Source organism: Vombatus ursinus, unplaced genomic scaffold (assembly GCF_900497805.2).
Source record: "Vombatus ursinus unplaced genomic scaffold, bare-nosed wombat genome assembly UNPS02007284.1, whole genome shotgun sequence".
Lineage (NCBI taxonomy): Eukaryota > Metazoa > Chordata > Mammalia > Diprotodontia > Vombatidae > Vombatus > Vombatus ursinus.
The window spans coordinates 13,000,174-13,026,182 of record NW_020947062.1 but is presented as its reverse complement, the minus strand read 5'-3'; the positions used below and the strand labels follow the sequence as shown (position 1 = coordinate 13,026,182).

At 41.4% G+C, this 26,009-nt stretch overlaps 1 protein-coding gene across 3 annotated transcripts in view; it reads right to left on the bottom strand.

Moving 5' to 3' along the window:
• The window catches only part of ASPG (asparaginase), a 129,174-nt gene that overhangs the window by 33,393 nt on the left and 69,772 nt on the right, over positions 1 to 26,009 (bottom strand). For all 3 annotated transcript variants that reach the window (XM_027848957.1, XM_027848959.1, XM_027848958.1), the window contains 4 exons: positions 25,273 to 25,386; positions 23,619 to 23,738; positions 18,438 to 18,533; positions 13,345 to 13,508 (listed from right to left, as the gene is read on the bottom strand). In XM_027848957.1, coding sequence (XP_027704758.1) covers positions 13,345 to 13,508; positions 18,438 to 18,533; positions 23,619 to 23,738; positions 25,273 to 25,386 — 494 coding nt within the window. The remainder of the gene's footprint in view (positions 1 to 13,344; positions 13,509 to 18,437; positions 18,534 to 23,618; positions 23,739 to 25,272; positions 25,387 to 26,009) is intronic.

Below are 26,009 nucleotides of genomic sequence, written 5' to 3'. Positions count from 1 at the left end.
GGAAAGGAAAGGAAAGGAAAGGAAAGGAAAGGAAAGGAAAGGAAAGGGGAAAGGGAAAGGGAAAGGGAAAGGAAAGGGAGTAGTGGAGGAGAGTTAAGTGGGAAGGAAGGAGTTGCCCTTTCCCTGAATAAAACATTTATAATCAGGATCCAAGCCACTCTAAAAATGGTGCTCCTTGACAGCGCCCCCTCCAGACCAAGATGGGATCTACCACAGGACAGGGGTCTAAGTTTGGTGGGATTTCCCACCACTCATAGATGAAACAGTTTGGTTTAATGACTTGGGGAATTTTGTAATCCCCTAAAATATGTCAGTTGCTCCCAGCGCTCGTGCCAAGCCCTTCCCTGCTATGTTTGTGAGTGTCCAGTCCAAGCTGCCTCCCTCCTAGGCAGCCACTCCAGAGATGTATACATACTGAAAGAAAGAGATACCAAGACAAAGTCCCTGGCCCCTAGTCCTGCATGGGTACAGGTGCCTTGCAGGGAAGCCAGGGAAGCCAAGATAGTTCCTGATGGCTTTCATATCCTTGGTAAGGAACCAGACTCCAGCTATCAGATCCCAGACCCTACTTGACAGAGAAGAGAGTGGAGAAATGCACCTGGGCATCTTGCCCAGAGTAAGAGAAGCCCATAGGTGTGTCTGGAATGTCCCCCACCCACAGTGCCCAGTCTGGTTCACACACTAGAGTTTGAATTTCTAATTCATTTTATGATTTGCAAAGTACTCCCTTTATAGCAGCCCTGTTAAGGTTTAGGAATGTAGGTATTACTGTTCCCATCTGACAAATGAGGAGACTAAAGCTCAGAGAGAGAGGAAGTGATTGATTAGTAGATGATCACACAGGCTTGGAGCCAGGACTTAAATACAGCTCTTCTAATTCCAAATCCAGCACATTGCCCAGGTTGCTATTCAGGCCCTTCCTCCCCTGCCTCCTTTCCTCTCCATCCTCTCTTTCCAAACATGTATCACTTTTTTTTTTTTTAACACTCTCTGAAGAGGCCTGGGCAGCATCCCAAGAGCCCGTCCTCCTTCACCAAGGATAAAAATTGATACAATAGTCAAGTCCCACACTTGAGTTTTTACAAATCAATTTAACCAGTACAAGATGAGAAGAATGGATAGATTTCAATTAATGCTACCCATGTTTAAGACCATCGGTACAAGGTGCCAAGAGGAAGACATCTTGGGACATCGGGTGTTGGGGTGAGAGGCGTTGTTGCCCAGCCACTTGTATATATGGCTCTCCATGCCAGGCACTCCTGCCAGGTTGTGATGTGGGCATCTGTGAGGATACCACCAGCCACTGGTACAATCTGAGATTTGTGGGTGTGGGGGTTGTGCAAGCTCCATCACATTTCTGACCCAACCCCTGATGCCCAACCCTTCAAAAGTCCAAGTTTAATAGCTTAGCTGGTACAGTGGATAGCTCTGGTCCTAGAGTTAGAAAGATTCATCTTCCTGAGTTCAAACCTGACCTCAGACACTTACTAGCTGTGTGACCCTGAACAAGTCACTCAACCCTGTTTGCCTCAGTTTCCTCATCTGGAAAATGAGCTGGAGAGGGAAGTGGCAAACCACTACAGTATCTCTGCCAAGAAAACGCCAAATGGAGTCATGAACAGTCAGACATGACTGAAAAAGACTGAACAATAACAACAGACACAGAGATGAGCAGCAACGACAGGTGATCAAGAGCCCTGGATGATAGTCCTGGTTCTTTCATTAACTTGCTGTGTGATCTTAGGCACATCACCTGCCACTCTAGGTCTTTTCTCATCTGCAAAAAACAGGAAAAATAAAATTTCTCCACTTACTTCAAATAACTCTAGTGAGGTCCTAGTGAAGATATGGATATAAAAGCACTCAGAAATAGTAACTCACACAGAGCTTTAAGGTTTGAATGCTATTAGCATCCTTAGGGATGCTTTATGGCTGCAAATCATGTAACAAACACCACAATCAAAATTGCAGATGGCCCAGAGAATGAGGGAGAAATGCTTGGATGTGAGTAGTCTAAAGCAGATTACGAACTTGAAATTGTATACAAAAATGGCATAAAAGATATCTAGGAAATAGCTTGGAAAAGGAAGAGAGCCAAGATGGTGGAATAGGAGATAGGATGGTAGCGTAGCAAGAGGAAGTACAGTTCAACTTCCTCTACACTCCCAACACCACCAAACAGATCTAAAAGGAGCTCAGACTTGTGACAAATTGAGCCTGGCAGTGTTGTGTTACATTACAGTCAGAAGGGGAGATGTAAATTAAGAATGGAGGGGCACGAATTGGGGCCAAGATGGCAGAGAATAGCAGGTCAAAGTACAGCAAACTTCTATGCCACAACTCCTCCAAAAAGATCTAGAAAATGTAGCAAACTTAGTCCTAATCGAGAAATGCTCCACTCCCCCAAATCACAGTGAGTCATTTTTCCAGCCCAGCTTGGCAAGGGGAGAGACAGCAGAAAGATCTATAGACACTGGGGATGGGGTCTAGCATAGAGGGACTTAAACTTGTATAAAGTGTAGGAACAGAAGCCAACAGGCAGCTCTGTCATTTTCAGGTTACAGTGCAAGGGACAAACTGAGGAGGAGACCCGTGCCTAGGGGTGGTAAACCACAGTGAGGAGCAAGGTCAGAAGCAAGCAGCCGCTGGGGATTGCTAAGCCCAGGAGTGGAGCAGGGTCTCAATTCCAACCTCCAGTTCAGTCAGAATAACCAGGGCAGGAATCCTACACTAAAGGGGGGTCTCCAGTTCTGTCACTCCTTCCAGCTGGCTAATAGTGGCTGAGACTACCAGCAGTCTACTTGGGGAAATCAGGCAAGTCTACAAGAGTATTGTGAGGAATTAGCGGAACTCAGACCAAGGAGGCAACTATTTGATTTTGCCCTGAATCAGGACATTGTGAGAGCACTGAACAGCTTTCTTGTAAGTTCCCAGCCTGAGCTATCTCTGAGATCCTGGAAAAACTTACTACTCAAAGACCTAAGAAAGCAGTGACCAATCCAGACGTTCTCTTCATACGCGCACAGAGGACAGCTATAAAATAAAGTCCAAGGTAAGGAAGTAGGCTAGAAGAAAGAGTAAACAAACAAAAAAGAATTCCACCATAAAAAAAAAAAAGCTTTCACGATGAAAGAGATGTTCAAGACAGGAAACTAGAAAAAGAAAATTACTCCAAAACATCTACAGTAAAACTTCAGAGAAAAACACAGCATGAACCTAAGTTCAGCTACAATTCCTGGAAGAGATGATAAAAGAGTTTGTTTATTTTAAGAACTAAAAACAATTTTACAAATGAAATGAGAGTGATAGAGGAAACAATTAGAAAAGAAATGAGTGCTGAGGGGCAAATTGGAACATAACTAAGTGCTACAGACCTGGGTTTAGAGAAGGAAGAACTGGAAAGAGAGTTAGCTTGAGATAGAAAACTCACTCAAGCAATAGACTTCTTAAAAATTGAATTGGACCAAAAAAGAAAGCAAAACTTTAAGGAAAAACAAAGCTTGGAAACAAGTTCAACCAGAATTCCTAGAAGAGATAAAGATTTTTTTAAAGAGGCAAAAATGTCTTTTATGCTATTATATTTCATGGAATCATAAAAGAAAGCTGTCCAGATCTCTTAGAACCAGAGAGCAAAGTAGAAATAGAAAGAATCTACTAGCCACCTCCTAAAAGAAACCCCCAAATGAGAACTCTCAGGAACATCGTAGCCAAAATCCAAAGCTTTAAGGTGAAAGAAAAAATACTAAAAGCAAATAGAAAAAATTCAAGTACCAAGGAGCTACTGTCAGGATCACACATGATTGAGCAGCCATTATTATAGAGGAGCAGAGAGCCTGGAATATAATATTCCAGAAGGCTTATAGTCAAGAATAATTTATCCAGGAATACTAAGTATAATTCAACAAGAGAAAAAATGGATCTTTAATGAAATAGAGGATTTTCAAGCACTCTTAATGAAAACTGTATAGAAACTTTGAAGTGTAAATACAGGAGTCAAGAGAAACACCAAAAGGTAAACACTAGGGAGCAATCATAAAGCATAAACTGTTTACACTCTAATATGTGAACCCTCTGAACCTTCTTGTCATCAAGTTCATACAGGGGAATCTAATTAGACAGTGGTCCTGGAAGTCTAATGACTTAAATTTTCCCTCCTCGGTCTGTTTTCTATGTCAGTTGTTTTTGCTATGAGATACTTTATACATTTTCTTGTATTTTTTCAATCTTTTGACTTGTTTTCATATTTCTTGTCTCATGGAGTTATTAACTTTTATTTGATCAATCTAATTTTCAGAGTTAGTTGCTTAGGTGAAGTTTTGTACCTCTTGTGTCAATCTGTTAATTTCCTTTTCTATTTCTGTTATGCTTTAATGATCTTAAAAGATAATAGAAAGGGAAGGAGAAATGCAATAGGGACTTGGAGAAAGGGAGAGGAAGGATGAAGAAATTATCTCACATAATTGGGGTACACAGGTAAAAGTCTATACAAATAAGAAGGAAGGTATGAGTGAAACAGTTGATAATTGAATCATCCATTCATCTAAACTGGACATCGGAGGGAAGGATACACCCATATACCCATACAACTGAGTATAGAAAAACATTTCATTCAACAATCAAATAGGACAGAAAGGGAAGAAGGGAAATTAGAGTGAGGATATTTTAAGTAAGGGATTCATCCTAAACAAAAAAATAAACAAACCAAAACCCCTCTAAGGATGCATTGAAATATTTATAACAGCTCTTTTTGGGGTGCCAAAGGATTGGGAAATGAGGAGCTCACCAACCATGGAAAGGTTGAACAAGTTTTGATATATATATATATATGTATGTATGTATATGTATATGTATATGTATATATACACATATATATTTATATATATATATGTGATGGAATGCTATTGTGCTTTAAGAAATGATGAAGAGAGTGGATAGAGCACCGGCCCTGGAGGCAGGAGGACCTGAGTTCAAATCTGACCTCAGACACTTACTAGCTAGCTGTGTGACCCTGAGCAAGTCACTTAACCCCCATTGCCTCAAAAAAAAATGATAAAGAGAATGGTTTCAGTGAAATCTGGGAAAGTTTCTATGAACCAATACTGAGTTAAGTTAATAGTAGAGTTAGTGTTAGTAGTAGTAGTAGTAGTAGTAGTAGTAGTAGTAGTAGTAGTAGTAGAACCAAGAGAATGGTAAGACAAACAACACAGTGACCAAACACAATTCGGGAGGACTCATGAAAAAACATGCTGTCTACCTCCTGATAGAAAGGTGATGGACTCAAAGTGCAGATAGAGACAAATTTTTTTGGACATGGACAATGTGAAAATTTATTTGCTTTAACTATACACATTTAGTTACAGGGGCTTTGTTTTTCTTTCTTTCTCAGTAGGAAGAAAAGACAGATTTTTGTTGATTGGAAAAGTAGAACTTAGTTTTGAAAAAAAAGAAAAGGAGGCAGGCTAAACATGTAGCAAGGGTGAAGGATAACAGATGAGGGAACTGTGTGCTACTGTTACCAATGAAAGGTTAAAAACGCTAAAGGAAAGCTTCAAGTATATTGGGTAGATTCTTATCGGACTATTTATGGGAGGGCAGAGTCAAAAATCTCACAAGATGACAGGGTATGAATGTGTTGCAATCTGCCCCTTTGGAGGGAACTACCCTGTGGATGAAACAACACAGCTATTGATGTATATAAGATTTATAAGCTGCTTTCCTGATAAAATTTTGCAAGGTAGTTAGTGCAAATATGATCATCTACATTTTACAGCTGAAGCAACAGAGGTTCTGAGATACTATGACTTACTTCAAGTCATACAGGAAAATTGGAGCCGACTTAAAAATCTAGTGGCTTTTCACTATACCATGTTGCCTTATGCAACGTTTATATGAATAAACGGCCCAGATTCACAATTTTATTGGTGTGGGGAACTTCCTATGCACAAACTCCCTCTATTAACACAGATCTCAACTTGTTGACTTAGAAAGCTGTCTAGGAGGACTGAGACTTTAGGTGACTTGCCTAATGTCACATGTATCATAGGCGGAACTGAATCTAAGTCTTCCTGACACTGAGGGTAACTCCCTATTCATGACACTATTCTTAAATCAGACTAGACAAAGGGAAATTAGTCTTGTGTAAAACCACTATCATTTCTTTGTCCTGTCTCTATAAACCAGAACATAGAACCCAAGAAGTCAGGGGCCATATCTTAGTTCTTTATCTCCCCATAGCCCAGAGCTTAGGGGTTGGTGCACAATAGCTGCTACATAAGGACCTGTTGAACTAAATTAATTTGTAGTTTGGCAGCAGAAAAGAGTGAACACATAGGCAGGTAGGGTTTGGAGTATATTGTAGGCAGGACTAGAGCTTTTATGTACTGAAGAACTTTCCTCCATGGAAAGGAGAAAGTTGTAGGAAACCAAAGGTTCTAAAGATACTTAAATCTGATTCTAATGGTCTACAATCAGATTCAGAGATTCTCAGATGCTCAGATTCTAAAAGAATTCTACAGTTCTCAAGAATCTGTAGGTACATACTTCTAAGAGCCCTGGATTTGGTAATTATAAGATTCAACAGTTTAAGTTGCTTAGAGCATCTAAAAATCTAAATTCTAATATTCTATGGCAGACCTGCACAACATACAGCCCGTGGGATCCTTGTGGCCTACCAAAGGATTTCCAGTAGCCTGTGAAAAATGTAGGGATGCCACTCCACACACTCTCCTATCTGTCACATGACCCATGGCAACCAATCACTATCAGTCTGTCTCTAGTCCAACCTATCTCTGGCCAAAGAAGTTCATCTTATTTAAATTTTTGCCCCTACTTACTACCAGGTTGTGCTGGTTTGTTCTATGGTCTTAGGGCAAAAGTATCAAACTCAACTAGAAATAGGAGCCAGTAATCACTATGTAAGGATCCCTGTGGGCTGCTTATTGACTTTGCTCCTGTTTTTCAGTCCCCTAACCCTCAGCAATCTTCCTTCTCCTCTCTCCTGGGTCTCTAGATCTCCAAGAAGGAAGTAACCTTCCTTCTGGACCAAGAAGGCTGAGTGCCGCCAGTGAATCCAAAGCTACTGTAATAAGCCCTGAGATCTTAAGGACTGAACCAAGTGACTGCTTTATTCTCACAAAGGCACAAAGATACATAATGGGCTTGGCTCCCATGGTGCCTTTCATCTGCAAAGAGAAATGGGGGCCAGTAATCCATACTAAGGATCCTTGTGGGCTACATGTTGACCTTGATTTAAAACATGTTCTTATCTGTGTTTTATTGTATTTTTATTTATTTAGTTAAATGTTTCCCAATTACATTTTAATCTGGCTCAGTCGCAGGAAGCACTCAATAAACCCAGTAGAGGTGGAGGTTTATTCTCTCAGTTCTGAGTTCTCAAAGGAAAGGCAGAGCAGCCCTTGCACGATCATCCACCTGGGGGGAATTCTTTATCAGCTATTGCCAGCTGCAATGGGTCAATCCCAGGCTACCAGAAGGCCCCACCTGTATATCAACCCATACCCCCCCAAGGCTGCTCTACAACCTTATGGCATCCCATTCTCTCCTTTTCACATTCACTCTCTCCATCACCATGGGCTCCAAACTGATGTATTCGGGGAGATGTATGTATTGCCCTACCTCACTTAATATTTTTTCTCCCAATTCCTGCTTCTGCCAAAGCCTCTGTCACCAGTTGATGCTACAAGGCCCAAGACAGCACCGGGTCTGATTCTGGAGGGGTCAAACCCTATTTCTCTGTCATCCACCCTCACACAAACCCCACCCTGGCAGAAGGGCAAACCAGTTTGGTCACATCTCCTCAGAGTGTGTCCATGTTAGTCCATAGGCACATGGGCTGGGTGGCCAGCATATCCTGGCTTTGCTGCCCTGCCTATTTGAGCTTGATCTGAGCAAGGGTCAAGCTCAGGACCTCTCCCAGGACCAGACTAGCTCTTGGTTGGGCCTAAGGAGTAAGGGACAGGCCAAAACATGCCAACAAATACATTCAGGTAGAATCTCTGGGAATCAACTTGAATGAGGTCTGTCCATTGTGAATAGGGGAGAGATAGTGACCATATCGCCAGGAATGGAAAAGGCGGTGGCAGGATTGGCCAATACTAGGCAGCTCCCACCTACCGAACTGACCACATGTCTATGTGTATTCCTGCGACTATGTGTGTCCAGATTTACATGACAATGTGTCTGTAAGTGGCCATGTATGTGAGGATATATGCTTATTCACAGGTATGTTTGTATCTAGGCTTGTATATCCGTCTGGTCCTGTGTCTATGTCTTTGTATATATCTGTGTGCCTATAGATATATGTTTGAATATGCCTATGAGTATGTATGTATGCTTCTACTCATGTGGGTATCTGGAAACTTGTGTGAGGATATGTATGTGCCTAGGTACGTGTCTCATGTATAACAAGCTGGCATTTTTATAGCTTCATGTGCTTTGTTCTAAGGTCTGCAAAGCGTTTTACAAATATCGTCTCATGGCATCCACACAAAAACCCTAGGAGGTAAGTGTTCTTTTTATTCTCCATTTTACAGATGAGGAAACTGAAACAGATAATGCTTAAGTAACCTGTTCAGGATCTACCTGTAACTAGATTTGAACTTAGGTCTTCTTGACTCCAAGTCCAGCATGCTATCCACTGCACTACCTGGCTGGTATGGATAGTTATAGTGACTTAGAGCATTTTTTTCATATGACTATAGGTAGCTTTGATTTCTTCAGCTGATTGTATGCATCTGTATTTCTGCCATTGTGTATGTCTCTGAATTTATCTAAGTGAATGCTCATGAGAAAGGCACTTCACCTCTCTGAGACTCAATTTCCTCATCTCTAAAGTAGATATAATACTAGAACTTCCCACCCCCTGCATAGGGCTAGTATGTAGAAATGTGAGCTCTTTATCTGTGTAACAGGGTATGTCCGCATGCTTCTTTATATACACATTCATGTGCGAGTGTTTACACACGTATGTATATACAAGCTGACACCTATGTCTATGTTTCACTGTGTAGATTTGCATGTATTATGGTGTATATGTTTAAATGTGCATATGTTCATTTGTACAGTTGAATATGTATTTGTGCATCTCTAAGTTATTCTGTATGTATGTGTATCCATTAATAGAATGGGTATATTATAGTGGATAGAGTTCTGGACCTGGCATCAAATCTGCCTTGGACACCTACTAAGCTCTGTGGCCATGGGCAAGTCCTTCAGTCTTTCTGTGCCTCAATTTTCTCATCTGCAAAAGGAGAGGATGCCACCCTTAATGCTTACCTCACAGAGTTCTCATAAAACCCAAATGAGATATAGTAATGGATGTAAAGGACTAGATAATTATCAATTGCTATTCTTTAGACTTAATACTAGTATACAAGGAAATTCTAACCAGTTTGTCGTTTTCATCCAGCAGCTACAAATCAGAGTCAGATGATTTACAAATGGAAAGGGTAGAGAAGTCCACAAGAAACAATCACTCCTCTGGAAAGGCCACCCACATTTGCCAGGGCGGGTGGATACAATGTCCTCTCTTCCTAGTGCTGATCAACAACTATCCCTTCTTTTCAAAAATTATTATACTGTAACATGTTTTTTTTTAATTTTGAGTTTCAAATTTTCTCTCTCCCTCCTTCCCACTCCCCCCCCAGACTCATTGAAAAGTCAAGCAACATGATATCAATTGTGTAACTTAGTATTTCCACATTAGCCATGTTACAAAAAAAAAAAAAGGCAAGAAAAATGTAGTAAGTGAAAAAAGTATGCTTCAACCTGCGCTCAAAGTTCCATCAGTTTTTTCTCTGGATGTAGATAACATTTTTCATTGTGAGTCCTTTGGAATTATCTTGGGTCATTGTATTATTTAGAGTAACTAAGTCTTTCACAGTCATTCATCATTACAATGTTGCTGTTACTGTGTACACTGTTTTGCTGGTTCTGCTCACTTCACTCAACATCAGTTCATGTTAAGTCTTCCCAGATTTTTCTGAAAACAACCCCTTCATCATTTTTTATAACACAATAGTATTCTATCACAACTTGTTCAACCATTCCCTAATAGATGGGTATCCCCTCAATTTCCAATTCTTTGCCACCACCAAAAAAAAATACCCAACCCTGTTATAAATATTTTGGTACACATAGGTCCTTCTCCTTTGTTCTCTTTGGGATACAAATCTAGTATTACTATTGCTGGGTCAATTGCTCTCTAGAATGGTTGGGCCAGTTTACAACACTATCCAATGGTACATTAGTGTCCCAATATTTTCATATCCATGCCAGCATTTGTCCTTTTCCTCGTCTGTCATATTAGCCAATCTGATAAGTGTGGGGTGGCATGTCAGAGTTGTTTTAATTTGCATTTCTCTAATCAATGGTGATTTAGAGCATTTTTTTCATATGACTATAGGTAGCTTTGATTTCTTCAGCTGAAAACTGCTTGTTCATATCTTTTGACTATTAATTGGGGAATGGCTCTTATTTTTACAAATTTGTCTTAGTTCCCTATATATTTGAGAAATGAGGCCACTACCAGAGAAACTTGGTGTAAAAATATTTCCCCATTTTCCTGCTTTCCTTTTAATTCTGGCTATATCAGTTTTATAACTATTATTTCTATCCAACCTCCATTCAGACTACCAAGATAAGTTTTACCTAGTAATAGAATGTAAGCTCCTTGGGGGCAGGGACTGTTTTGTGTGTAGGACTTGGAAAATCAATTCATCAATCAATAAGCATTTATTAAGCACCTACATGCCAAGCACTCTACTAGGTTTTTGTTGTTCATTTCAGTCATGTCCAAATCTTCAGGATCCCATTTGGGATTTTCTTAGCAAAGATCCTAGAGTGGTTTTCCATTTCTTTCTCTAGCTCATTTTACAGATGAGGAAATTGAGGCAAACAAGATGAAGTGACTTGCTCAGGGTCACATAGCTAGTAAGTGACTGAGGCCAAATTTGAACTCAGGTCTTCCTAAGTCTAGGCCCAGCATTCTATCCACTGTGCCACTTGGCTGCCCTCTGTACTAAGTACTGGGGCTATAAAGACATAATTAAAAGTCCTTGCCCTCAAAAGGTTTACATTCTATAGGAGGAGATAACATGTACATTTATAATCATATAAAGTCATATACAAAATAAATGAAAGGTGACTTGGTTGAGGAAGGCCTTAGCAGCTGGAGGTGATCAGGAAAGGCTTAATGTAGAGGGTGGTCCCTTGAGATTTGAAGGAAATTGGGGATTTTTTTTTTTAAGATTAGGTCTCCCTATCTTGCCCAAGCTGAAAGTAAAGGAGCTATTGAGTGGCCTGGCCCCATCCTGATGAATGCAGGAACTTTGCTACTCTGCTTATGACCAGGTTTGGTTAGACAACCTGGTAGCCCCACATCCCCAGAGCTTCATCCAAACTAATGCCACTGAATCAGCTTAACATACTGCAGCACAGAACTCCAGAACTCAAGAGATCCACCAATCACAGTTTCTTCAAAAGCATGGATTACATGTGGAAGGAGCAGAAGTGAGAAGGGATATCATTCTAGGTTTGGGGGATATCCAGTGCAAAGGTATCAAAATGGAAAATGCAGTAGCATAGGGGGAAAACAGCAAGACAGAAAGTTTGGCTGGATGGAGAGTACTGTACAATGAGGTTGGGAAGGTAGGTTGAAGCCAGTTTATAAAGGGCTTTGAATACCAAATTAGGGCAGCTAGGTGGCACAGTGGATAGAGTACTTGGCCTGAAGTCAGGAAGAGTCATCTTCCTGAGCTCAAATCTGGCCTCAAACATTTACTAGCTGTATGACCCCGAGCAAGTCATTTAACCTTGTTTGCCTCAGTTTCCTCACCTGTAAAATGAACTAAAGAAGGAAATGGCAAACCACTCCAATTTGCCAAGAAAACTCCAAATGGGGTCATGAAGAGTCAGACACAAGTAAACAACAACAAAAAATACCAAACTGCATAGCAACTTAATAAATGCTAAATTGAAGGCAGAATAGTATAAAATAATATAAAAGGTATCATGGGGTCAGGGAAAGAATTCTGCACACAGAAGCAAAAGATTCAGGCCCAAACTTTAACACCAGTTGTATGATGTCAGGTAAGTAATATACCTCTTTGAAGAAGACATATTTCTTCAGAGATATGTTTTGTCTATTCCTGAACATATGTCTGTGCCTTTGTGTTTTGTAAACCTGATTGTGCTATTATAGAATTGGAGCTTTTGTCATTCTCTCCTGGTCTTCCCCACCCTCTATACCCTTCTCCTTCACCCCATCCCTTTCCTTCTTTCCTTCTCACCCACCCCCCACTGGTTTAATCCTGGCCAGGTACCGCTAGTAGGAAGGACCACACCTGGAGTCTCATGATGAGTTCTGGGCACCACGTTTTATGAAGGACATTGCAAGGTGGAGAACATCAAAGAGTAACTAGAATGTTGAGAGGCCAGGATCCCAGGCCATAGGACTGAAGGAAGGAACTAGGAATGTGTAGCCTAGGGATTGGAAAACTTAGAACCAGGGTGCTTAAACCTGATTCTGTGAACCTGGATTTTGTAGGGGGAAGGGGAGGGTTGTGGTTTTTTGTTTGTTAATATACTTTGATAATTATATTTCAGTAGAATTGGCTTCCCTCTATAATCTTATGGGGCAGCTAGTTGGTGCAGTGGATAGAGCACTGGCCCTGAAGTCAGGAAGACCTGAGTTCAAATCCAGGCTCAGACCAAACACACTTGACACTTACTAGCTGTGTGACCATGGGCAAATCACTTAACCCCAATTGCCTAAAAAAAAAAAAAAAAAAAAAACCTCTATAATCTTATGTATTTTATGCATTTAAAAACATGATGGAGGAGTCTAAAGGCTTCAGACTGCCAAAGGGGTCCATGACACAGAAAAGGTTAAGAAGCCCAGACTTAGAGGGTCTCTCTTCAAGTAGATGAAGGGCTTTCATGGGGAAATAATATTTGATCTGCTTGGCCCCAGAGGGTAGAGCTGGAAACAATGAGGGAAAAGTTAAAGACAGGCATGTTTTGACTTGATTTAAAGGAAAATTTCTTAACAATTACAGTTGTCCCAGGGTGCAATGGGCTCTCACAGGAAGTAACCAGTTCTTGTCACTAAAGGCAAGGCTAGAGGGTCTTCCTGACTCCAGGTCTGGTGCTCTATCTCCTGTGTTATCAGGCTGCCAAGACACTCAGGTCAGACCTCTTCCTTCTTTAGGCAACCACCATACCCTTTGTTAATAAAAAGTGACTGGAGACTCCCTTACAGGCAGCCAAGCCCTGACCCCCAAAGCCAGATCCACCATTCCCTCCCACCCTCTCCCACCACAGTACCTGCCCTTAATGGCCATCAACAGTGGGCTGCTCCTGTCACTGTCCCAGCTATTCACCTTTGCTCCATTCCTCAGAAGGCACTGGACAGCACCCACATGCCCACCCCGGGCAGCCATGTGCAGGGGAGTGCGGCCATCAAAGTCACTCTCACTCAGGTTCCCACCCTATAAATAGACAGACATTGCAGATGGTGGAAATCAGAGGATGGGAGGAAGTGGGTCACTGAGACAGAGATAGAGTCTATTGGCCCATCTATTTAGAAGTAATAACGGCCTGTGAACACCCCTGTAGATGAATGTCTGCTTTAGCTCCAGTGCGTAAATGATTTGAGATGTGAACCCAAGTAGAAAGCATGCTGGATTTGGAGACAGAGGAGTTGATTTGAATCTGGACTGTGCTACTTACTGGATGCATTCCCTTGAGCAAATAGCAACTTAAAATCTCTGAGTCCCTGTTTCCCCATCTATAAAATGTGATGATGGGATCAGGTCAGTGTTTCTCTAACTGTACTGAAAGGAACTCTGAAACACCACAAGTCTGTTGGTTGTGGTTGTTTTTGAATGAACTCTATTTTGCTTGTTAGTAGTTATTAAAATAATAATTTTAAAAGATTTTACTATAAACATTCTGCCAAAGTTGTTTAAATTTAAGGATTCAGGGCAGATAGGTGGTGCAATGGATAGGGCACTGGCCCCGGAATTAGGAGGACCTGAGTTCAAACTGGGCCTCAGACACTTACTAGCTGTCTGACCCTGGGCAAGTCACTTAACCCCAATTGCCTCCTCTCCCCTTCAAAAAAAAAAAATTCTACCACTGTGAAAAAATTTGAGAACCACTGGATTAGATGACTTCTAAGCATCACAGGATAGAGCGAAAGGCACTGGATTTGGATGAACTGAGTTCAGTTCACTAACTTGTGACACTTCCCTGTATGGCCTTGGGCAAGTTCATTTAACAACCCTGGCCTCAGTTTCCCCACATGTAAAACAAACAGATTGGCCTGAATGATATTTAAGGTCCCTTCCTCTCTAAATACTATGATTCCATCTGTAGTTTATACAATAACTGTGCTTTGGGATAAGCCAGGACCTTTTAGAAACTTCTCTCCAGCTTAGAGCCCACCATGTTTCTTTTCAGATGCCCCTCTGCTACAGCCAAAGTTGAGATGATCTGCCTAAATCTCAGTCGACTGGGATTGAGCCTTGAGAGGCTATTGTGCTTTTTCTACCCAATAATGAATATGACTTGTCATTGTAAGCTATAGTAAATGTCCTCTATAATCTCTAAATTTTTCTAAATCTGATTTATCCTTCAAGGCCCATCTCTTCCAGGAAGTCTTTCCTGAATGCTTCGTCCCAGTGTGGCTGTTCTCTCCTCTAAACTCTATCATTTATTCATTTTACAACCATTTATTGAAGTCCCTCATGTCTGGAAGCCAGAGTTGTGCCTATGAAGGCACTGGGGATGTTTACCTTTGGGAGAAGAGAAGATTTAAATCAGGAATCATCACTGTCGCCAAGTAGCTGAATAATAATAAACAGAAATTAAACTAATTCTTCCTGATCCCAGAAGCCAGAACTAGCAATTAGAACTATCCAGGAGAAAAGGTAATGAGCTCCTCACAAGATCACAAAATCTCATAGTTCTGCTAAAGATGAGATAGTCACAAAACCACAACAACTAAGTCAACTCCAAATTTGTTTTGTAATTTCAGTGGCGCCCTCCTGGCTGCATGCTAATCTTTTCCCTCTTCCTGGATTGCCCCTCGGCATCTATTCTAAACCTTCTCTTCTCTCCTCATATCATCCCTACTCTTTTTGCTTCATTCAGCAAAGGACCTTAACAAAGACTTTACAGAAAACTCTGAGGCAATTCCAAATCATATCGCTTTCTCTCTCCCTCCCTCTCTCCTCCCTCTCTGTCTGTCTGTCTTTCTCTCTCTTTGCACCAGTCTCAGAGAAGGAGGGACCCTTCTTGAAAATGCCCACTATTTGTGGGCTACTTGTGCCCACAATCTCATTCCCTCTTGTCTTCCCCGGGAACTTGTCCCTTTACTTAACTCTTCTCTCCTCTTCATTTTCAGTCTCTCTTTAATCGCTGGCTCCTCCCCTATTGCTTATACACAGTCCCAGATCTGGCTTCTAACCTCATCACTCAACTGAAATTACTTTCTCCATGGTTACTAATGAACTCTTCATTGCTCAATTCGGTGGCCTTTTCTCAGTCCTCATCCTTCTTTGCAGCCTTTGGTGTTGCTGACCAGTGATGTCAAACTCAATTAGAAATGGGGAAACTAGCTCATACAGAAGAATCCCTGCAGTCTGCAAACTTAGTTTTGTAACATTAATGTAATATTATCTATGTTTTATTGTACTTTTATTTATTCTGTTAAATATTTCCCAATTATATTTTAAGCTGGCTCAGGAGCACTCAGGACATTTAAAACCTTTGTTGTCGGCCACCCTCTCTTCCCTGGGTTTTCTGCTTCTTCTCCTCCTGCCTGTCTGGCCACTTCTCCTCAGACTTCTTTGCCAGATTATCTTCCTTATCCTATACACCATGTATGGGTGTTCTCTAGGGATCGGTCCTGGGGCCCCTTCCCTTCTCCCTCTAGACTATATTTTTCAGTGATTTAATAAACTCCCAGGGGTTCAACTATCACCTCTATTTCAGATGATTCCCAGATTAGGACAGCCAAGCTCAGTCTCCTGAAATCTGGTCTCTCATCAGGTGACAATCTCCAAATAGATGTCTTACAGGCATCAACATGTCAAAAATAAAACTCAGTATACTTTTTCCCCAAACTCCCCTCTCCCTCTTCCTAACCTCTCTGTTTCTGGTGAGGATTCCACCATTCTCTCGGTCACCTAGATTCACAGGCTCAAAGGTCACCCTTCAACTCCTCCCTCAGAAGGCAGCTAGGTGACAAAACAGCTTGAGGGTTTGAATCAGGAAGACCTGAATTCAAATCCAGCCTCAGACACTTACTGGCCAGAGACCTGTGCTACTAGGTGTATGACATCACTTATCCTCTCTCATCACTTAGCCTCAGTTCCCTCATCTGTAAACTGGGGGTGATAATAATTGCACCTAGTTCATAGGACTCTTGTTGGAATCAAAAAAGCCCTTTGTAAACCTGAAAGTGCAATATAAATGCTAAGTAATATTATTATCAGCTCTTCCCAAGTCTTGTCACAATATATCTCATATCTCTCCACTCACTTGGCCACCACCTTCATTCAAGCCCTCCTCACTTCTTGCCTGAGCTATTGCATTAGTCTTCTAAGTGATCTTATAGCCTCAGTCACTCTCCTCTCCATCCTCCACATTGATATTCCTAAAGCACGAGTCTGACCGTGTTACTCACCTGCTCAAGAAGCCTCACTGGCTCCCTCTTTCCCCTAGAATCAAATACAGACTCTTCTGTTGGGCTTGTAAAGACCTTCACCATCTGGCTCCAGCCAACTTTTCCAATCTTATTTCGTATTCCTCTCTCCTTTAGAAACTCCGTATTTCAGCCAAACCACCCTGCTCAGGGTTGTCCATACACAACATTCTATCTCCACCTCCCACTTCTGTGCCTTTATCCATGATGTCTCCCATCCCTGGAACACACTTCCTCCACCTCTTTTGAATCACAAATAAAAAAGGTGGAAAAGACATTACTGGTCAAGTAACCCAGCTCCTTCATTTTACAAATGATAAAACTGAGGACTAGAAAGGTTAAGTAAATTGTTAGAGGTCACAGAGGCAGTAAGTGGAAGAGCTAAGATTTGAACCTCGACCTTCCAAGTCCAAATCTAGGGATCTGCTAGCTCAACCACTGCCCCCTCCTGAAGCTTATCTTCTCCAACCCCCAGTGCTAGTACCCTCTTCTTCCCCCAAATTACTTTGTAAATTATTTTCTAAATACATGTTTTCCCTGAGAAAATATGAATTTTCTGTGTTTTGTATCTACCTTTCTATGAGTTATGTGTATTCCTGTATAGGTACATGTTGTTTTCCCCTTTTTGAATTAAGTCTCCTTCAGGATGGAGACTGGTCAGCTTGAGTCTATGGATCACCACCATCAGCTCAGTATAAAGAAGGCACTTAATAAATGCTTGATTGGATGACTGGTTGAGCTCCTTGAGCTCAATTGACAGACTACTGCAACAGCAAAGACTAGTATGTAGAATAGTGCCTGGCACACAGGAAGTGCTTAATAAATGTTTGTTCAATGAACACCACGTTGTCTCACATATACTAAACAAAGACCCCTCTCTCCAACATCCCTGACAAGTGGTCATCCAGCGTCTACCTGAAAACCTCCAAGGATAAGGAATTCACTCCTCCTGAGGCTGATTATTCCCCTCTTATATAACCTTGATCATTAGGGAAGTGATCAAGTGCAAATTGGAAGACCATCCATCCAAAAGACCATAGAAGAGATTCACACATTGGGGAACAGTTTGACTTCAAAGTTTCTTCCAACACTACCATTCGCAGATTATGATCTGATGAGACAGTTCCTACCCTCATGGAGCTCAAAGTCTAGTAGGGCAACTCATCTGGCATTTAGAATCCCTTATATGGAGTTCTGCTTCCAAGATCCAAGACGGCGGAGTAAGAAGTAAGTCACTCTTACCGTCCCTTATTAACCTCTGAAAGGCCAGAAAATATTGCCCCCAGGAATCTCTTATATGCCTCAGACGTTTAGTTATCTTCTTGTCTGTGTATATGACCTTTCCCCATCACTACCAGATTTTGAAGTCTTTGAAGGACTGAGTTGATTGATCCCCAGGGTCTTAAAAAGAGCAGGTACTTAATTCATATGCATTAACAGTGGCTTCCCAGTGACACACTGAGAAAACCCCTGGCCTGGGACCTACTCTCCACTCTACCACTGATTGGCTGTGTGACTTTGGACAAGTCCCCTTCCTTCTCTGAGTCTTAGTTTCATTACATAATAAAAAGGTTCAAACCAGATGCTCTATCAGGTCCCTCCAGGGGCATCGTCTATGCTATTAAAGGTGCCTTCATACTTAGTTCCTGAGAGAAGCTTTTGACAGGGACAGAAAGTGAGAAAGCTGAGGACCAAAGGGCAGGCTCACCAGTTCGATGATGACTTCCAGGGCCTCCATGTCCCCCATTCGGGCTGCAGCACAGGCCAAGGTAGGAGTCAGAGAGTCTCTTACAGCATCAAGGTCCTAGGAACAAAAAGATCACTGCAACCCAAGTCACTGTTCAGCATCCCCTCCACCAGCACCCCTGGGAAGCAAAAAGACAACACAATAGTGTGGTACAGTGGGAAAGACAATGCACTTGAAACCTGGAGACCTGTGTCTGAATCCCATCTCTGGCACTGCCTCATTCTGTGGCTTTAGGAAAGACTCCCCTCTCGCTGGACCTCAGTTCCTCCACCTGCAACATGAGAGGGCTGGTCTAGAGGAACTCCCTTATAGCTCTGGCATTCCCTGGGAGAAGGAAAAGAGCATGGCCTCCAGAGTCAGAAAGCCTGGTCAAAACATCATGTCCTCATACAGGCTACCTCATGGGGCCATTGAAAAGCCCAAATGAGATGGTGAAAGTAAAGTATTTTGTAAACTGTGTTGCAAAATATGACTCACACTCCATTCATGCTTTAAGTGTTCCTTGGCACTTTTCCCACAACAACTCATGAGGTACACATAATAGGATATCCAATGACATTTTAAAATTTTATTTCTTGACAACACCATCCAAGATGTGAGTTTATATACAGAGAGAATAGAACAGAAAAAAAAAGAGGATTGTACCTGAAACTGCAAATCTCTATTACAATACAGTTTGCTTTTTTTGTGCAAGTTATTTTCATTACCCTTTTTTACAGATGGGGAAACTGAGGCACAGAGAGGTTAAATGACTTGCCATTGCAATAGTTAGAAAATGGAGAACCTAGAACTCTAACCTTGGTCTTCTGGCTCCCATGTGCAAGGTATTTTCCCCCATGTTGTGATACTTCTCTTTAAGTAACAACGATAACAGGAACCCACACCACTAGCCATCCCATCTGCTACTCCTAAGGCTCCTCAAAGTCCCAAATGCAATTAAGAATGGTGGAGAGTCTCCATCAAGCCCATGCCATATGAGAATCAATAGAAATGACTGGGGATATTTTGTCTGGAAAAATGAAGACTAAGGAGGAATATGGCAGCCTTGAAAAGGACTTGTAAGGCTGTTCAATGGAAGAGGGCTCAGACCTGTTCTGCTGGGTCACAGACAGCAGAACTAGTAGCAATGGTTCAAAGTTGCAAAGAGGGAAACTAAGGCTTGATGTTGGGAAAAACTTCCAAACAATTAGAGCTCTCTCAAAGCTGGATGGGCTGCCTTGGGAAGCAGCAGGATTCCCCTCCTGGGAGGCCTCAAGCAGAGGGTGAATGCTCAGTCATCAGATATGTTGCAAGGAGGAGGATTCTTTTTTCAGTTATGGGTGGAACTAGTTGAGATGGCCTTGGAGGTGCCTTTCAACTGTGACATTCTGTGGTGCTGGAATTCTGTGGTCAGAGACTTCACTGGCCACATCTTAAATCCTGCTGTGGGAATGTTGGGGCAAATATAGAAAATAAGATGCTACAAGACAGACCGGCACAGGTCCTTGCCGACTCACCATCCTCAGCCACCTGCATCAAGCTCCCATAACCCAGCCTTGATTACAAAGCTAATGAAAGCATCATGAGTCCCACTCTCTATTAAAGAGTAGCTAATAACTGAAGCCATAATAACACAGTGGACATCAATGGCACCTTTCATCTAGCAATCCACCACAGGTAAGCATCAATTAACACCGCGGGAGCTCTTGTCAGAAGGCCCACTACCACCCCATGGTACAAAGAATTTAGGGGACACCTTGTATAGGTGAACGAATAAATGTGCATGCATGCATGTGTGTGTGTGTGTGTGTGTGTGTGTGTGTGTGTGTGTGTGTAGGGGAGTAACAACAAGCATTTATGAAGCACCTACTATGTGCCACTATGGCACTGTGTGAGGTGCTAGGGATACAAAAAACAAAGAATGAAACAATCCTTACTTGCAAGGAGATTTCCAGAGCAGCAGCTGCAGAGAATCTATATCAATTAACTTTGTTAAGGGGGCAGCTAGGTGGCATAGTGGATAGAGCACCAACCCTGGATTCAGGAGGACCTGAGTTCAAATCTGACCTCAAATATATAACACTTACTAGCTGTGTAACCCTGGGCAAGTCACTTAACCCCAGTGCCTAGACCAAAAAACAAAAAACAAAACAAAACAAAACAAAACAAAAAATACTATCAAAATGCTCTTGGTTATACATATTCATCCATAGAGGAATCAGAGATGTGGAGCCAGAAGGGGACCTATGAGTGCTATTAGAAAGCTAGTTCAACCTCGTAAACAGTGGCCCTGGGAGGAGAACTGATTTGCCAAAAGTCACTGAAGTACTAAGTGGTAGCACCAGAATTTGAATTTAGGTCCTCTGATCCCAAAGCCAGCCTGCTTTCCACAGTTCTAGGGAAGTCCTACAAAAGTTTACCCAAGAAGGTAAATCCTTCCTCCTTTGATCCTGAGCGCTCAATCTAGAAATGGCCATATCACCTAAATGTGTTCGTCTCTTTTCTCCAGAATGTGAGCTGGGTAAAAACCACCAGGACTTGTCACTTCCCATTTGTATCCCCAGTACTTAGCAGTGTTCAGATCTGCGTAATCACCTCATAATGCTTTTGTCATTCATCCATTCATCACTCAAAAGGGAAGAGTAAAGGAAAAAGAGAGCTCAGTGACAAGAGTCTTATCCACCCAGAAAAAATGGGGTGAAAGACTAAGCCAATAATCCAGAGGATTCAGGATTGCTTGCTCTAAATCCTGGCCCATATTCTCTTCTCAAATATCCAGATAGGGAGGGGATAGGGTAGGCATAGAGGGATGAGCCTTGGGTTATTATATATCCCAAGGAGAATTCAAATGCCTGAGTTCTAGTCCCAGTTATATCACTGATTCATTATGTGATTTAAACCAAGTTCCCCTCCCCGCCACCATGGGACTCTGTAAAACAAGGGAACTGGACTAAATCAGAGTTGTCGAACTCAAGGTCCATAAAACTCATGAGTGCTGCCCAAACCAGATTAAACTGCAATTGAGAAATGTTTAACAAAATAAGTAAAAATAGAATACCACATATATAATGTTAATTTGTGGTTTTCTAAGTCAACCTGAGCCTTTCAGGGATCTGGTTCTGTCTGAGTTTGACACCACCAGACTAGGTGATCTTTAAGGTCACTTCCAGCTCAGATATTCTAAGATTCCTTTTAAGGTTTAGCTCACTATGCACATCCCATCAATTCAGAAAACTGGTTGAGTTGAGTAACTGAATTAGAGCTTCTATCCCAAGGAAAGAAAAAGAGTGAAAGAAAGAGTCCATGTATGCAGTATATAGCAGTAGTCTTTGTGATGGCAAAAAAAAAAAAAAAAAAACCAGAAACAAAGTAGGTATCAATCGTCTAGAGAAATGGCTGGACATTGGAATGGAATATTATTGCATGGTTAAGAAATGAGGAATTCAGGACAATTTGGGAAGACTCGTATGAACTAACCAGAATGAAGTGAGCAAAACCAGGAGGACTTACTCTATGATGACAATAGTGTAAATGAAAACACCTTTGAAAGATATCAGATGTTTTGAGTAATTTTGTTGAACAATTTTTCCCCTTTATTTTTTATTCTTTGTTACAAAGGTATTGGGAGGCAGGGAAAGGGGATGAGCATTTACATAGCCCCTACTATGTGCCAGGCAACACACTAAGTGCTTTACAAATATTATCTCATTTGATTCACACAACAACCCTGCGAGTTAGGTGCTACAGTTAAACCCATTTTACAGCTGGGGAGGGGAAGGAGAGAGATAAGTTAAGAAAAATTAAAGTGATGTAAAAACAAATTATTTTGATAAAAATAAAGCAGAAAAGCCACCACGAACCCCTGAGCCATACAATGAACAATTGTGATTTCATAGGATTGGCTGGAAGTGATAAAGCAGGCCTCCCACCTCTTGGTAGAAAGGTGGAAAGGCACAGAATGAGACAGACTTTGTCACTAATGACCAGTGTGTTGATTTGTTTTGTTTAAATGTTCTCCTTTGTTACAAGGGAGGAAGAATTCTATAGTAGGAGTAAGGTGGAAGCAGTGAAAAGTAACTAAAATAAGAAAAAAAAGTATTAAAAAATCATCTACTTTTGAAGGGGAAAAAAGATGCTAAAAGAAAGGAAATCTAGAATAACTTCTGTCTTTTCATACTGAGGCACCAGAAATATCAAGTGAGGGAAAGCTTCTCATCTGTCTGAGTGAGATTAGGTATATTTGGGCTATATGATTCCAACTTGTCACCTTCACCTGCTCTACTCTGAATGGAAGCAAGTCTTTCCAATAACCTCCCATAATCCCACTGCAGAAATCCCTTCCCTTTCCTGCCCAGTTGTCTTTCAGCCTCAGCTAGAACTTTTTCAAGGATAGGGCTTTCATAGCAACCATATTCTTTTGTTAGACAACTTGTTTTAAAATTTAGTTTAAGAAATTGTTTTATTTTGTTTTAATTAAGCCATGAGTTGGAGTTGTGAGATTTATTCTCTTCTCACTAACTTGATATGTGACCTTAGGTAAAACTCTGGGCCTCAGTTTCCTCATCTGTACATTGAGGGTATTAATACTGATTCTTTCTAAGATCTCTTCCAGCTCTAAAATCCTTTGAATTCAATTTGATTTCATTCAACAAGCATTTATTAAGTGCTAACTGCACACAAAGCACTGAGCTTAGTGTCAGAGAGATACAAAATTGATAAAAGAAAAAGACATTGCCTCAGGGAGCTTACAGCCTAGAAAAATATAGCACATTAAGATTCTTCAAGGTATATGTCCATTCTTTCATTATATCCTCATAACAACAAAGTGAGATAAGTAGTGAGAATTGTCCCCATTTTACAGATGAGGAAACTGTAGGCTCAAAATGGAGACAGACTTGCCCATAGTCACACAGCTAGTAATTGGAAGAACTAAGAATCAAACCTGGTTCTACTCTTCAGAGTTGCCCAGGATAATTTTCCACACCTGGCTTTTTAGTATGACAAAGTAACTGTGAATTGTTCCTACAACTGGAATAGTTAAAGGCCCATTCTACCTGACAGAGAGGAGAGTTGCTTTCTTCCCTAGAGTGACAGTGTTGTTTGGTTGTAGGAGCAGCTGGATAGGACAGTCAGTAAGATCCCCAGTTTTCACAAAGCTCTCACCTGGCTGCAGTTCAGGTAGAGGAGGTTGGCGATGAGTTGGACAAACTTGCTGTCCCGAAGTGAGACCTGGACATCTTTAGGCAGGGGAGTCATCTCCCCTCTCAAGTTCTTGGTCAGTAGCTGGAAGAGGAAGAAATGTTTCCTAAAATCAGAGATTAGAAATTTCTCATCCAACCCAGACTTGAACCAGCATAACTCCTCCAATACCCTAGTGAGAGTCACTTACCCAGCCTCAGCTTGAAGACCTACAGTGAGGGGAGTCATTTGTCTCCAGAAGCAATAAGCAATAAGTAAGGAATAAGAGAATGAGTGATAAGATGTTTGTGGGGTGCCAGAAAGAACCATGGACTGAGTCAGGCAACCGAGGTTCTAATCCTAACCCTGCCAGTAACGCACGTAACCCCAAACAAGGCTCTTTCCTCCTCTCTTGTCCTCAGTTTCTTCAACTGGAAAATGAGAAAATTGGACTAAACGATTCCTAAATTCCCTTCTAGATCTGATATTGCACGTTTTCTGTTCTACATCATTCCACCTATGGACAGTTCTAACTGTTAGAGTTCTCCTTATGTCCAGTTGAAATTTGCTCCTGAGACAGTCCATGATCTAGTTCCACCCCCAGAGGCCAAAAAGAATAAATATGATCCTTCTTCACATGATATCCTTTCAGATACTTAAAGACAACAATGCTTCACTGCCCTCCATCCCTAGCTGCCAAACCTTCTCTTCTCTAAGCGAAACATCCCTAGTTCTACCAACCACTGCCTGATAGGACATTATCTCCAGTCTTCCCAAGTTCCCAGCCCTTCCCCAAAATATGACATTCAGAAATTGGACTTAATTTTCCAGATGTGATCTGATCAGGGTAGAGAACAACAAGATTATCACCTCCTACATTCTGGATTCCAGAAGAATGCCCAAGATTGTACTAACTTTTTTGGCTGACATGTTAAATCATTGGTTTTTATTGGACTTGAATACCACCAAGATCCCCAAATTACATCTCCAGTCTACTTGCATTTTCCTCCATATCAGGAATATATTCCCTTTTCATTTGTGCCTAACAGAACCCCTACCTTCCTTCAAGACTCGGCTCAAGTAGTAACTACTATATAAGACCTATCCTCCTACACCCAAGCACTCCTACACAGAAATATATATATAGAGAGATCTACACAAAATGCATATTCACAAATACACAGACATAAAAACAAAAGGAGAAATTCATACATGGACAGACAGACATACTCCCTAAACACACTGCGGACAGGGCCTAATACATAGTAAGTGCTTAATACAATGCCAAACTGACTGATGGAGAACTGACACCAGGGAGCAGAACTAGGAACAATGGGTGAATGTGATAGGCATTTTTAAGCTCCTCATTAAGGAAAACTTTTGAACCATTTGCGTCATCCAATCAAAGGCCAAATGACTACTTGTCACAAATGTTATAGAGAGAATTCTTGTTCAGGTTTGGGTTGAACTGGAAGACCTCTGAGATCCTGAAATCCTGTGCTTTTTGGCCTGAGTAGGCTTCTCATATCCAGTTACAAATCCATATGGATACCAGCCCACTCAAATTCATTCACACATATACTCTCAGACACATGTATACACAAACACATATGTCTAAAGGAGCCAACAGGATATTTACCTTCTTCTTGTCCTCCAGGCTGAGGTCATCACGGCCCAGCACATAAGAGAGCTTGGCCAAGGCTGCCTCAGATGTCATATCAGACCCAGAGATGATGCCAATACCTGATAAAGCCTATAGAGAACAAGGAGAGATGAGGTTAGAAAGTCGTCCCATGTTCTGTAAGGCTGCCGTGGTCCCTAAGACTGGCAACAACCCACTTCCCCACCTCTTACTCCTAAAAACTTTCTGTGACTAGGCTCAAAGCCCAAATGGCTAATGCCAGCATTGCTGAAACAGAAAGCCACCACCCAAACAACGTCTGGTCAGGCTAGAGAAACTGTAAGCACTCCACTCAGTCTAACTCCAAACTGGGAATGCAAAGGTTCTGTGTTATTAAGAAAGAAGGAAAAAGAAAGGAAAGGAAAGAGTTATGTGGGGTGGGGGATGATGGAGTCAGTGAATAAGTAAGGAATAAGAGAATGAGTGACATGATGTTTGTGGTGTGCCAGAAAGAACCAGGACTGAGTCAGGCAACCTAGGTTCTAATCCTAACCCTGCCAGTAACACATGTAACCCCAATCAAGGCTCTTTCCTCCTCTCTTGTCCTCAGTTTCCTCATCTGGAAAATGAGGAAATTGGTCTAAATGATTCCTAAATTCCCTTCTAGATCTGATATTCCATGTTTTCTGTTCTAAATGATAAATGGATGTATATATATATATATATATATATATATATATATATATATATATATA